Source organism: Hemibagrus wyckioides, linkage group LG15, assembly GCF_019097595.1.
Source record: "Hemibagrus wyckioides isolate EC202008001 linkage group LG15, SWU_Hwy_1.0, whole genome shotgun sequence".
Lineage (NCBI taxonomy): Eukaryota > Metazoa > Chordata > Actinopteri > Siluriformes > Bagridae > Hemibagrus > Hemibagrus wyckioides.
In genome coordinates, this window is record NC_080724.1 from 728,669 (window position 1) to 743,930 (window position 15,262).

Genomic DNA, 15,262 nt, shown 5'->3' on the forward strand with positions numbered 1-15,262 from the left:
CTTGCACATAAGGGGTTTAGGTCTGTGAAGGGTTTCATTCTGTGAATATTGCATATTAGACTGTAATCTAATGTTTCCATTATTGATGCAGATGTCAGGCTCATAACATCGTTATTAAATACCGTGTGCGCTAATTACTACAAGTATGGCGCAATTAGCAGTAGTACTTGAACAAAATTACCTGTGAAAAAAATGTACAAAAAAACTGACAACACGAATGCCATACACAGGAACTACAATACAAGGCCAGAAGTCTGTGGACACCTGACCATTACACCCAGATGTGGTCCTTTCCCAAACAAATTTAGAAGCAGAAGTATGATGCAGCATCACAGTTTTCTTTCTGACATTTAAAGCGAGCCACATGAGGACATGGTTTACCAGTGATGGAGTTCTGCACAGAGCCCTGAACTCACAAAAGGGGGTAAGAGGATGTTCAGAAAGCAAACTGTGGTATGATGTAAACAGCTGGGTGGCACATGAGGCGGTGTTGCACCCACACAGCTCCAGGATCCACGGTCTGATCCGGTGTGGATTTCCTTCAGGTTCTTCAGGTCTAAAAAAAAACACGGTACACACTTGTAAATTGTCCCTTGGTGTGAAAGTGTGTGTGAATGGGTTTTCCTGCCTTGGGATAAGAACGGGAGCCAACGTGATCCTGACCAGAAAAAAGTTGTTCCGAAATATAATTGAACGAATAAATTAAATGAATCACTGAATGATTGATGACTTTATTGTGTCCTTCAATAAGGTTTTATTTCAGCACTGAGTGAAAGAAAGGATGATTTAAAGCTTTATAAATCAGGCCATACTCCAACACATTCATTCAGGGATCAATAACTACAAAAATAATCAAAACACTGGGATGCTAATTGATAAAACAGACCATTTCTTTAAAGCTGTACTTGGCAAGATCACCACCTTGATGCCAGTTAAAAAGTAAAAACAATGTCCAGTAATAAATTTGCCATAATAATTAGTCAGTAACTAATCAGAATTGATTTGTTAATTAGCACAGGACACATTCAGTCCATGTGAGATTTCACAAAAAGGTAAAATGGTTTGGGCTTCTTTAAAAAAGAAAAAAGAAAAAAGAAGTCTATATTAGTTCAGTAAGCACATCTGGAAAGCGAGGGTTGGAGGTGGTCCAGAAGCGAATAGTCACCGGATCACGTTCATCATTTCAGACACCAAACACAAATAGTGCAAGCATGCCTGGATATGTAAATACTCACTGTGATCTAGAAATCAAATGAATTAAAGAATTATTTCCAAATGATACAGGACTGTAGCATCAAATAAAAAAGGTCAATATCCTCATAACACACTTCTGTCTAAAAAAAAAAAAAAACAACAACTCAGGTTTTCATGGCTGTACATAATTGATAAATTAATGTTGTGTAACTCGGTTCCAAACATACTGAAGAAGACTGACTTTTAGAAACGTCGTGACACAAACAAGACTTTTTGCCCCCATGCTGTGCCTGGGGTTCCTACAATTTCACACATTCCCACAGGAAAGGCAGCTGCAATTTCCCAACACAGAGAGATGAACACTCAGAACTGCTGATATTTTTACCTCTCTTATGATCCGTGTTCACAAACCGGTCTGGGACTCAAAGCGCCACAGAACAACTGCGAGTACCAAACCCATATTCCACCAAGTCTCTCAACTTTTCACCCCCTGGCCGGTTCTTCTGCTTATTAGCATTTCTGCTTTGTAATTAGCCACTTCTGTATTTCACACAGCCTGTTCCCACTCCAGCTGATGCCCATGCTGTATGAGACACATTCATTAATCAGGGGCTGTGAATTAAATCAGCTCTAATTATATCAAAAGGGTGTGCTAGCATTCGAGTAAGTGCTACACAAACCTTTCATGTTTGCCTTTCAAGTGTTTTCTAGAAGCCTTTTATTTCTTGATATACAGGCTAGCTGTAGTTAGTGGCTGACCTCTTCTTCTTCTTCTGCCCCAATGAGCTTGAGGTAATCATTAGGAACAGTTACTCTCGCCTCATGTTCCTCATCCTGCATTAACTACACCTGATTTCTTCATAGCTCATGATAACATTTATGGGCGCTTGATTAGGAATCACTGACCACTCTGAACCCGGGACAGCTGCATGAACCTAACGGGTGTCTAAACTCCAACTGAGGATGAGATACTGACAGAAATTGTACTCACAGTATCCTCACCCTCCTCTGCAGCACGTTTCCCTTTTCAACAACAGGAGGCAGTATAGAGTATTCACTGACACCTACTTCCTGTCTCCCCTCCCCCATGTCAGTGCTGCGCTGCAGACAAGACTGCAAGGGCCTCCATCAGCCAGCCGGGCCTCTCAGAGCCTCCACATGCACGCGCACACACACGCACACGCGCACACACACACGCGCGCACACACACACACGCGCGCACACACACGCACGCACACGCGCACACACACACACACACGCGCGCGCACACACACACGCACACGCACTCCCTTTCTCTCTCACACTACCACAGCAGATTACATTGAGTTGGGAGGGGGAGGGAATACATTCTAGACTTTTCCTCCATTTTGAGGCCTTTCTCTGAGAGAAGCCATGAGTCCACAGTCCCAACTATCTACCACATAGACCAGCTACACACACACACACACACACACACACACACTAAAGAAAAGGGTGATTAAAGGAAATATTCAGTTTACACTATAAATTGTCAATATGCACAAAACAACAAAATGTTAAAAATTCATCTTAATGCTAGGTTTAATTTCAGGAAGCGGCGCAGGAGGTAGTGTAGTGGCCTCACAGCACCATGGCTCCCACGATTCAGTCCTGAGTCCGTGTGGAGTTTCACAGGTTTTCCCCATGTCTGCAGGGGCTTCCTCCCACCTCCCTAAAAACATGCCAGTAGGGATGGTGGATATGGGGGTTCATTGCCCTTATATGCAAACACGTACCAGGTGTATTCCCACATCACACCCAGGGCTTCTAGGGAAAGTCCTCCATATAGGTGGGTGTAAAGCCTGACCAGAGTAAAGCAGTTACTGTAGGTGAATGAATGAATATTAATCTGGGCATTTCTGGTGATTGAGTGTTTTTTGACTCGGCCCCACGTCTTTTCTATAAACAGCATGTTAGACAGCAGCCCTTTTAACATGCCCTGGTTTATGCACTGATAGATTTCCTATATAACAAGGGAGCAAATCCATCTTAAGGTGTACATATCCAGCCTTAATAGCCATGGTCAGGCCTAGCTGGACATCAAGGTAGAAAACTTTCAGTATGAATGTCCAGGTTACCAATGACAACCTTGGCAGGAATCAACTAGACAGGACGCAAAACATCAGATGTCCACAGAGAAAGGAAAACGTCCACAGAGATAAACCCAAAGTCCCCCGGGGTTTAAAATGGTTTGGACTGACTCATTGCAACTGTACCCTCAGGTGGACCAACAGTGTGTGTCGAGGTGCTGGCAGAAGATCTAACCGACACCACCTCATGCTGCCGGACATTACCGTTAGTTTTTGCTTAGGGAAGGCCTGAGATGAAGTTAAATCACAGAAGGATGGCAGGGTTAGAGCCGCTAATAGAAGCACAATACAGCACTTTATTATTCAGAAATGCTTTAAGTGAAATAAACAAACCAAAACAAAACATACAAACATAAATTGCAGGTCACAAACTAAAACATACAGACAACAAAGTCAGCTTGATGGTGAAGGCTCTTTGTGCACCAATGGCAGGATCCAGAGTCCATCCATGAAAGCAATCAAAAAAAGTTTAACTACTGAAGGTGATGTGGGAACACAAGCACTGTTCTGCAGAGGCTGAAGTCGGGCACAATTAAAACACAACGCACAACGCAACGGAGGTCACTCAAACGGCTCTTTGCTCCGACCTCAGGAAAGCAATTGTATCAGGGCAAACTGCTTTAACAGTGGACTAAAGGGTATGTCATGGCAAACACCAAAAAAAAAGGAATACTTCAATTATAAACAGAAAAGATAAAAAGAAAGAGGTTATTTTATTTGCTTTTGATATATAGATATATTACTTAGCAAACTGCTATAGTTTGTTTAAAAATAACCATGAGGAACAGCCACCGAAAGCCACATCCATTAAGTGAACGAATGTATAAACATATGACCATCTAGAGTGAGCACAAAATTATCAGCAAATCTGAGCACACATACACCAACATCTCAGACAGAACTAAAAGACTGTACAAATATACACTACCTATATGATTACATGAAATTCAGGAATACCTGTAATTCTAATAACCACTCATTCAGCCACATAACAGTGGCGAGACATACAGTAAGTATTTTGTGAAATTTTTGTCAAAGAAACAAACTAAAGGCAAAACATTTTACTGATCGGAGGGGGGCATTTTATGTATCGGCTTTCCCTAACCTGAGGAAAAACCCCTTCTTGCCCCCAATTCAGTAATCTAATTGAACACTCATCCCTACATTATCAAAAGTCTGACTTTTTGCCTGTAAAATGGCTTCAGAAAGTTTACGAAAGTATCCCATCTCATTGCCCATTAGCCTGGTCCACAAGTTCAAGTGAGGCAGCACTGTTGAATTCTGGGAAATGTAGCATGTGAACTGTATGCATTGTTTTTTTTTTAATGACCATATTTAAATATCAGACCTGTTGCTCGCCAAGGCAGGTACCTGATTGTCCAGACTGACCCTCGTCTATGGGCATTCCTTGTTTTTGCAGTTGGTCTAATGACCCGTAACCATTTTCACCAGTGAGAGAATCCTCTGGGTAGGAGTCACTTGTATTCTCTTCACTTTTTATCACTATCTGGTTACTCAGCTTGGAGTCCATTTGTTGTGCTTCCTTGAGATCTCTCTCATCGTCACTGTCCGAGTCCACAGAAATGGGCTCGGAATTTATAAGTCCCCCAGGTTTCAAAAGTGTCTTGACCGACTCATTGCAACTGTACTCCCTAGTGACCTTTTGACCGTTTGAGTGTGGTGAGGCACTGGCAGTAGATCTAGCTGGCACCCCACGCTGCTGGACATCACCATTAGTTATAGCTTGTTGCTTAAGCCGTCTAATTGCACCGGCAGATCTGCCTATGAAATCCCTAGACGTCCGGCTTTTTAGCTCCTTCTCATTGGTTTTAAAGTAACACTCGGTGTCAAAGTCCATTACGTGCTGTAACTGCATAACACGGTGCATTTTGAATCCAAGCAAAACACTAACATTCTGTTTTTCACAGTCACGGACACATTTCCTTCTTCGATTCGCAAAATGGCTCGAAACATCCGATTTCCAGAGCCACAGACTGGACGCTAGCTTGTCTACTTCTCTGCGAGTGGGGTAGGGTTGCCTGTTAAAATACCGGGTGAGGAAAGCCTTGCGAGCCTCGTAGGACTCATTCTCATGGCCCTTTGGGTTTAAAGCCAACACAACAGGCTCCTCTTTTTGCTCGACGAAGGCAAGCGGGCCTGACTGAGTGTAGTCTTCCGGTCCAACTTTGCGTTTCTTTGGGTCAGTTTCGCCATCGTTTTGAAAGCCGGCCCGTTTTAAGGAAGCTCCCTGAGCCTTGAGAAGCCTAGAAGTTGCAGAAGCCCTGCTGTCCTGGCCGTTCTGAGTTTTGCCCACACCCCGGCAGTGCACCAGATGCAAAGTAATAGTAGAAGCTGTCATGTTACTGGTGTAGACACCAAGGCAATGTATACACTTATAGGTTAGCTTTTTCTCCACTGGATGCACTGTCTGGATCACCTGATGTCTCTCCCTCAAGTGGTGTGCAAGGGAATCAGAGATAGGACCCTTCAGAATGGAGAAGCAGAGTGGACAAAGGGTCTTGCCCACATCCCTCTTATAGGGAACAGCCGTCTGTGGTCCACTCTTAACAACTGTTGCATCTGGGGTCTCAGTAGGAATCTTTGGGAAACGTGGATTCGGAGGCTTATTTCCCTGCGTAGTGGGTGGGGATTTGTTTTGGGCATGGAACGCCACAGATTCTTCAGGAGCATCCCGCATATTGTAAGTGGTGACAATCAGCTGGACATTCTTGGGGTTTCCCTGTTGAAGGGTCAGATCAAAGGTCAGTGGGGAATCAGTGCGTGCCCCCACAGACTCATTGGGATGCGACCCTCGCATGTGCACTACCATCTTCTCCACGTCATTGAAAGTAGCCCTGCAGTGTGGACATGATAAACCGTGGATTAGCATATGGTTGAGTAGCGTGTCGCTAGGCAGGTAGCGGTTGCAATATAAGCATTTACTGGTGAAGTTGTGAATCTTCATGATGTAGTTGGCCACTGCTGGCACCTTCTCAGCTTTGTGTTCTTTCTCAAAATGAGAACTATACACATTTTCTGGAAAAAGTTCATTGCAGATTGTGCAGATCTTCCATTTCTGAGTGTAAGATGTGCCCAGGACAGAGATGCCTTTCCTGGGAGCGGCAGATGTTACGTTAGCGGCAGCTGCCTGGATTCGTGACGTCAGTGGTGGAATCTTCAGAACGGAAGCAGATGTCGATGCAGACATTGGGCTGCGCAGACTGTTAGAAGAAAGTTGAGGTCTGGATGTTTGGGATTGCTGGGGCACCGAGAGTTGTGCACTGCCTGGCAAAGCGATGCGCACTTGTTGTCCCTCCATGGACACTGCCTGAGTAGTGCCAGATTTCAAGCCAAACGTACCCGACTTCAAATTAACGCCCGATAAGAGTCGAGTGGAGTTTAAACCTTTAGGGATAACAATGCGACTCAGCTGCTGTGTAGGCAATGGCCGCAGCCCAGAATTTACCAAAGTTCCCTTCGGTGTAGCACTGGGGACATTTTTGTCTGCCTGGGATTTAGGGGCCACCATTATAACAGGCTTGGCACGAGGTACTACAACATTTGTATGGCCGATCATGGCAGTAACTTGGTAACCAATGCGTTCATGGTCCTCAATAACATGCTGCACTAGTGCCTCATAAGTACGGGGCACAAAAAGGCAGCGCTTACAGTGGATGGCTGAGCTGTTACTGTTACTAGCACCTGCAGGGCTGTTCAAATCTGTAATGCTACCTTTGCCTGCATCAGGACCAGATGTTGATCCATTAGGAGTCGCTGTCTTCTCACCGGGTTTGGCTAAATACGGAGCAGCAACGTGTTGGAAGTGTTCCCGATAAATGTGCTTGCGCACCACATTGTATAGTGGGTCCCTATAAGTGCATTTCTTACAGTAGTACACAGCCTGCTCTACACTGTCTCGAGGCTTGTCCAGGCGATTACCATCCTTCAGGCCAGCTATTGCCCCTTGGAGGCCCCCAGTCCTCTGGCGTGCCGCATTGTTGGGTATGTGAAAGAGTCTGATGTGCGTCTCCAGAGTCTTCTTGTTCCCATTGTAAGTGCAATAAGGACAGTTAAGAAGGATACGATTCTCAAAATCCTCACTGTGGACATTACGAAAGTGGCTCTTATAAGCAGAAAAGAACTTAGAAGAAAATGGGCAGTCTGAACAACAGAATGGCTTTGACCGGTAGTCCTGAAAACAGAAAAACAAAAACAGACTATTAATAAAGGCAGACCAATTGAGAAAACGCAATGATGTATTTGGCTGCTGCTCCTCTGTCCTCTAGCACGATGTAACTATACTCACCTGCGTTTTTGTAAGAGAAGGATCCCACATACACACGTCATCCCATGTGGTGTTCTTGACGTAGAATTCGTTGGGCACAAACTCTTTATAGTCCTGCAGAGGAATGAAGAATTTAATAAAAATCTAACACACACAAACATACACAGTGTTTCTCTTTAGGTTTATACTGTCAAAGGACAAAAGACAAAATAATATTAATATCCTAATCTAATTCAAATCATCTAATTGTATAGGGAAACTGCTATTTTTTATTATGCATTGAAAAATATGAACTCGAGTCATTTGAGCATTTTTGAGGTTGAGAAGCTCTCTATATTCATTCAATTTCCACTGACAGAAGAGTTCATGTCCAAGTTGACATTATTTGTGGTGTACTTTTTTTTTAATGTTTAAATTCCAGGAACTAGTTAAACAGACTAATATCTATACAAACTTGATCATGAATAATGGTTGGTTGTGTTTTCCATTGCTGTAACAGTTTTTTTTAATTTATTGACCCCTTGGTTCACTGTGCCCTGGAGGTTCATACACCCCACTCTAAGAAGCACTGGATTAGGAAACAGGGTATTTTTTAGCCTAACAACATTATGTACAGCATCACTAGTCACCCCATGCTCTTGTCCTAATTTAGAATGATGATCGAGGTTTCCAAACAAGAACTAATGTTCTAGTTGATTGACCTCCGCATCATTAAAAATGACACAGTTTCATTTGGGGAGCGTATGGAAATCCTGTACGACGTTTGCCAAAAGGCATGCTGGTCTTTTCACAAAGCACTGTGCTTTACCAAAATGCAGACACGTGTCATCACCCTGAGAACATCCACACTGAAACATCTTTCATTAGATGAAGCTTTTCATCAACAGGAGCAGGTCAGGGTTATAGGTACAATCCAAATACAGGTCAATCCTTTTAGAAAACCTGTTCTAGTTTGCAAGAGACATGAACGTAAAATTCTATAAAATCTCATCTGAATTCCCTGAGAATTAGGAACGACACCATAAAGCGCCAAATCACTCCGACTGGCTCATATCGTTCCTTGGTGCATGTGTACCTAGTACAATAAAAGTGCACGAAATATGTAAATCAAACTAGCCATTGTGACACCAGGTAGTGCATTAACTTATTTGTTTACCTTATTTAGCTTTAGAAGCAAGATGAATCTACTTAGAGAAGTAAAATTAAATACTGGACAGCGCACAAGAGACAACAGCAGTGGTTGCTAAGAAGACAAAATATAAATAACACAAGCAACTTGTCACCTGCTAGTGTGAACATAGGGTTAGCATTTTTTATTAAGAAAGCTGAGAATTTATTTAATCAAACCAACAAGGAAGCTTACCAAGACATCTGTGGAGAAAATCATCATCATCATCATCATCAGAATACATCAATACTGGAGCTGCCAGTGTTTTCTTATAAAACTTTCAATGGTCTACAAATCTGGAGTATATGTACATTTTAACATGATATTAGTGTATATAACATAACAGTTATTAGTGGAGTGGCTTGTGGCTATTTTCACAATTATCATGTCTGCATAAGATTTATCCATGTACATTTGCAAAACACCTCTGTATTGTACAATCCAATCACAAGGTCTGCTGTCCAATTATAACAGCTGTAACTAAACATGCCTGAACCTTTCAATAAGCCTTTTAACGAGTCTATAAATATATCCATCACTAAATTAATCAATAAAAATGTAAAATCTTTATCTTTTAATAAAGTTTCACTGTAAATGAAAGCTAAACACCTGAACAGTGTGGGAGTGTGAGATCACATCAGTGTCTCCCTGGCAATGTAAATAACTCATGCACAGTGCTGGGGTTAAATAAAACGTGTAGGAACCACAGAGCAGAGCCTCCACAATACTTTTGTTTTTACACGTGAGTCATGAACGTTGCATGGTGTGTTGGTGTATTTCTAGCAGCACAGCACCCGCAGAAAGCAAAAATAAGGTCAGAAACTGTAGTGCTGGCTTTTCAGTGTGCTCATGTATTAGAACAATGGAGGAAAAACTAATTGGACAAAAATACCCCTAGCCTACCTTTTAATAGTAGAGTAAAGTACAGCCATGATGATTATCTCAATAACAGCACAGATTCTCATTTACCATTTAAATGCTGCTATATTAAATTTCACTCATGCCTAAAACAAACGGACGCTTACAGAAATTATTTTTCATTGTAGCTACCTAAAAAGACTAATCACTAAAAGACATTATGAACACAATGTCAGAAGCATTAAATAAAGCATTTATTGATTGATGCACATTTATTTATTTAAGATTATACTGAAGCATTTAACTTCTAACTCTTCATCCTCCGTACACTTTGAGCCTCAAACAGTTGATCACTTGTCGAGCCATGACACACACCGGTCTTATCAACAAGGGCAGGTTAGTAGTGTCACACGTTTAATACACTTTTCCCCAGGCCTTTAATCAATCCAAAAGACACAACCCGACTTGGAGAGTGAATATTAATCTCCATAAACAAACCTAGCAGACCTGTGACGAAATATGATTAACAAAACTCCTGAAGAACATGGCACATCTATTGAAGTTTGCATTACACTCAATGTTAGAAAAACACACAACTATATAAATATCAGACAGAACAACTACAAAGAGAGGAAGCGTGAGTGTGGAAGAAATGAGCAGAGTTAAAGAGAACGCGACATGAAGTGTTTCAGCCTCACAAATTTGTTGATTTAGAGTAAATAATGAAGGCAAAACCGAGTAAACTCACTCCATCTCACAATTTTCATTGTGCTACAACAGAAACCTGAACCATCCCTTCATTGTGTACCACCTCAGACATCTCACTTCTCTATCATCACTATCTAGAGACATTAAAAAATACATTACCTTAATAAATTCTATTTAGATCATTAATTGCAAATAACTCAAAGGATAAGGGCAATTATCTCTTATTAACAGTTACAATAATTCAGCATGAACCATCACATCTCCAAGCCTTGGAAGGGTTTGTTTCACTACATTAACATGACAAACCTTTTAATGTAAGATGCTGCAGCTCTTAAGGTGTTTTCAGATAATTCTGCATGCTGTAGGCTTTAAAAAAATCTCCAAAAGGACTATGAAGTTGTACCAAGAAAATAAAAAAAGTCTATTCATTTCAATCTCAATCTTCAATTAAAAACAAACCAAAACTTTGTTGTTGTTATAAATTGCTCAGCCTGAAAGTAGAGAAATTTCTTCCCATTTTCTCTCAAAAAATATAAATACAGGTAGATTTTTAATGAGACCTTCAAAGGTCTAAATTGTGTGCTCCAAAATATTTTTATAGATATAATTTATATTAAATTTACACACCAGGCACCAGCCAGTGGTCTGTCATCATACAACAGCTAGCAGTCTGAGAGGCTGGCGGCTACATGCTTCCCCCAATACAACTGACCACATCCCCGGGCAATATAAGATGCTCAGAGGAAAGCACCACCTGCCCTCTTCTGCTTAATTCAATATAAAATAAAGTCCAGCACCATTGGTTCAAGCCACATGCACAGAAGTTTATAGTCTCATTAATTCATTAGTGAGACAACAGATTGTTTGATGGTGACGATACTTACATCAACATGGTCCTTGCAAAACTCTAGACCAATATCCCCCAGTACTTTCTTTACATTTTTCCTGGCTTTCCGCAAACTGCCAAGGTTGTTAACTGGGAGCTGAAACATGCTGCCCACCTACAGGATCAAAAACACAACAAAACATTAAAATACATAAAAGGTTCAAATTCTGACATTTTGCAAAGTTTAAACAACATCAAGATAATGTCTTGGGATTGTACAAGCCCTATAACATAACCATTGGGTTTATAAATGTTTTTACAAAGCCAAAATGCATTTCTTTACATATTAAAATCACATACATACTCAGGAAAGTAGTGCACTAAAGGCTTCAATATTACATTAGAACCTTTAGTACAATTCTTGAAAACAGTGAGGAGCATTTGCAAATGAAACTTTCTTATAAACACAACATGTTTTGTCAACACTTTTCAGATGACCTTTTTCTTGGTCAGAACCTCTAACCTTATTTGGATCATTCATAAGGATTCAGAACAACCTCCAGCTCCAAAGAAGTCAAACGGCAGAAAAGAAAAGAAAAATCAGGTCTGCTGTAAATTATTCAGTTTGTTCTGATGACTAAATAAGCGTTGTGTTTTACTCTTGACGAGAGAAAACTGAGGTTGTGCAGACATGAGTGCAGAAAAAGGGACATTTTATAACGTGAACACACCAGAGTGTGTCAGAGTTACCGAATAAGCTGACCATTCAAATTACATGAAGTATTTCCAAGTCTCCATATGATGTCTGCACCATTCTAAAGGTCTCCATCTCCTACAACCTTAAATCCTTTGAAGAAACATTTTCATTCTGATATTCTGGGAGTGGTCTTGTCCAGGATGACCTCAGCCCATCCATGGGGCATCTGTGGTGATCTTTTAATATGAATTATATATGAACATGACATGACCTGTTTTGGAGGTTCATGGTTTGTTTCTTTCATTTTCAGTATCAAAGAGCAATGTGTAGTGGAACACAACATTATTTATTCGGTCATCGTTGTGACCACAGAGTTATCTGTAGGTGATTGGACACACAAAAAAATAATAGTAGGTGATGAAAACATTTAGCAATGAACACACATCCTTCATAACCTGTGCAGGCTACAGAGGCTCTGAAGCTAGTTTGTAGTTGAAACTCGAGTGCTGATTTCACCTCCACCTCCATAAACAACTCCACCAACATAAACAAGGACACAAGGTCTGCTTCCATGCCACACAGTGAACTCTACTTCAATTGCGTTCTACATCTGCCATGTCTTTCACCAGAAACACCAAGGTGGTTTCTACAGCGAGAGTAAAGACATACTCATGCACCGATCTAATCCTTCAGCTGAAACCCAGTGACAGGACCCGGATGCTCCACTGACCATCACCTCAGCTCTGTATCAGGCAAAAAAAAAAAAAAGGCTTCTTCTAAACTCTAGCTTTTTCCTCATCCAGAGTAGATGGCGCTAGAGAGCAGCTCTGCCCTGCCTGTTATATAAGCCTCTCCCCACACCGCCTGCCCCTTTTCCGCTCTCTTTTTGTGCTGCCTCCTGAACTGCAATCACAGAATAGCGCCTCCTATCGGGGTAGCGGCAGAGACGTGGTGCAAATGTCTGCAGTGGATTTTTGGGTGGGGGTTATTTCCATCTTAGTGCAGGTGATCTGGGCTGGAAAAGATGGGGAAAATACATAAAACATATAAACACACAGACTCCCATAAACTCGGTCCGCTGCGGTTCCCTCTGAATGAAGATACTCAATCCATCTTTCTCACACAGAGTTAATCTCCACATTTTCCCCTAAAACCTGTTTCTCAGGTAAAATCAAAGTTTTAAAAAGTGAACTCGTTAACATCAACCTACAGCAAAAGCAGAGATCTGTATAAAATATTCTGGGGTACGTCTTTCCCCCTCTCTTTGTATTTTAAGCATGCTGAACTTTTGGTCAGAGTAATGCTGATTAAACCTGATCAAACTTGGACAATAAACACAAAGAGCATGATGACCCCTATGGTCAAAATATCCAGATTTAAGATGAACAGATACATGATCAAAGGAGGTGAGATACCAGAGGTGACAGGAGTCTTATTATTAACAAGCATGTAAATGATGCACACACTTTACCCACTCGAGTATTTTATAAAGTTATTAAACACCAGGAGATTTGTGCAGTGGGTGTGCAGAGATGACAGCAGGTGACTGAATAAACACTTGGCACTATTCTAGTATTAATTAGTGACTAGGAATGTTTTGTTATTTCTTTGGTTAATACTAGTGACAGAAAACTGACCATAAAACAACTGGCTAGCTCCGTTAGCTCCTGATTCTCGAGCCTTCCTCCTTGTGCTTGTTGACCATCTCTCACCGGCTAGCACAGCCTTCTAGCTGACCGGCTAGCAAAACGTCCAAAAGCCACTAGGACCCTGCCCTGGCGATCTGTTCCGTTGTGAGAGGACACACACTTCATTTCTGTCGTTAAAGCCGCGCTTTATTCACCCGAGCTCGAGACACTCACTGAATTCTTGTCGTTTGCTAGCTAGCTAGCTACTAACTCCTGTAATTATAGCTACTAGCTAGCAGCCCCGTCGCTCGTGCTGGCCGGGTTTTTCTGGCTGAAATTCGTTTTTATTAGTTAGCCGAGGAGCTGGTTAGTCGTACAAAGCACGCGGGTAACACTCTAGCTCCCGACTTTGACAGCACACACTTTTACCTGGCTCGGACACGGCTTCCCGCTGAGGTAGTCGCCTCACACAGTACAATTGCTGAGAGACAAAGCACGAGCGGCGCGCTCCCCGTACCGTCCCTCCTCCTCCTGCAGCCTGCAGCCGGTTCTCCGGACTAAGCGATGCCGAGGCGGACACACCACACCGAAAGAGGGAGCTCGACTCCTGCCACTATCCGACCCCGGAGCTGTCTGCCTCTGCTTGATCGGCTGGCGGGGATTTACTGCAACTCATCTAGAAAGCCTGCTGAAGCGGCGACGGAAAACTTGAGATAAAAGCACGCCTGTCTCGATAGACGGTCTCCATTCTACACTGTAGTAATAATTAAGAACAATTAACGCACTCGCGGCATTTCCTTTAACAATGCATCCCTATCCTTAACATGTTCCGTTCAAAATGGCGTGTGAAAGAGGGCGGAAGTGACATATGTGTTTGATTATGATAGAAGCGGAAAAAAATCACGATGGCGGCAGAGAGTCGAAGTGCGAGCAGTCGTGTTAATGACCACTTTACCTGTTCACGAGTGCCCTCTTTAGCTTACCTGGAATTCGCAGACTTCAAAAAGCCGGGTGTCTTCGCGCCTGCTATTTTTCCCAGTGATATCGCAATAAACAACCCCCCGAGTGCAATAACACGCAAAATATCTATAGGGGGCGCCATTTGCTAAAACGTGATTGGACAAAGTCCGATGCGTCAATTCTGCATTGGGTATTTACCCCCGCGGAGAGTCGGATGTATACAGTGCCTCAGTACTCAGTTCAGGTGGTGGCGCTGTGCTGCTTCTGCGCGCAAGTTGCCGGGACTACTTTTAGACGTGAACTGCTGGGGTATCAGACCTATAAATCCTTCAGGGATGCCTGGAGTTCTCCTGTAAGGATGATGGATGCTGACCAACCTGACCTTAAATGGTTAATAAATGGACAATCAGATATCGTCATCAGTGCAAGATTTTATGTAAAGAGCAATTAAAAAAAAAACCAGGGGTAAAAAAAAACCTACAACTTTATGCCTCATGGAAATGTTTTGGAAACTCAGAGTGTATAATGAAATGAACAGCTTGAACGTAATAAACCTGACACACAGCTGCACTGTGACAGCATAATGAAGGTGTAATTAAGACCTTATGACACATTAGTACATTGGAATAAGATTAAATCCTGTAGATAATGCAATAATCCTGCTGATTTATAGCGGTTTGATATACAGATGAGAATGTCTTGGTCTACCTACAGCTCATTAGACTCAAATCAATAATAAAATATAAAATAGAACATACACTATATTGCCAAAAGTATTCTCTCACCTGCCTTGACTCGCATATGAACTTAAGTGACATCCCATTCCTAAT

General features: G+C 42.0%; 1 protein-coding gene across 3 annotated transcripts; it reads right to left on the bottom strand.

Moving 5' to 3' along the window:
* Nucleotides 1–421: 421 nt before the first annotated feature.
* Nucleotides 422–14,598, bottom strand: adnpb (activity-dependent neuroprotector homeobox b). Of its 3 annotated transcripts, none has more exons than XM_058409481.1 (4): nucleotides 14,456–14,598; nucleotides 11,206–11,322; nucleotides 7,609–7,701; nucleotides 422–7,494 (listed from the first exon to the last, which is right to left on the bottom strand). In XM_058409481.1, the coding sequence occupies exons 2-4, from the start codon at nucleotides 11,311–11,313 to the stop codon at nucleotides 4,645–4,647; spliced, it is 3,051 nt and encodes a 1,016-aa protein (XP_058265464.1). In that variant the 5' UTR covers nucleotides 11,314–11,322; nucleotides 14,456–14,598; the 3' UTR covers nucleotides 422–4,644. The 3 variants fall into 3 exon arrangements, with proteins under 3 accessions (XP_058265464.1, XP_058265461.1, XP_058265462.1); XM_058409478.1 differs by lacking the exon at nucleotides 14,456–14,598 and adding an exon at nucleotides 13,482–13,860; XM_058409479.1 differs by lacking the exon at nucleotides 14,456–14,598 and adding an exon at nucleotides 13,902–14,333 and having other exon boundaries at nucleotides 423–7,494.
* Nucleotides 14,599–15,262: the final 664 nt, after the last annotated feature.

What these genes read in the sequence shown, in the direction of transcription:
- adnpb (XM_058409478.1), bottom strand. An exon ending in TTTGCAAGGACCATGTTGAT is followed by an intron (nt 7,702 to 11,205) that starts GTAAGTATCGTC and finishes ATTCCTCTGCAG; the next exon opens with GACTATAAAGAGTTTGTGCC. An exon ending in CTTCTCTTACAAAAACGCAG is followed by an intron (nt 7,495 to 7,608) that starts GTGAGTATAGTT and finishes TTCTGTTTTCAG; the next exon opens with GACTACCGGTCAAAGCCATT.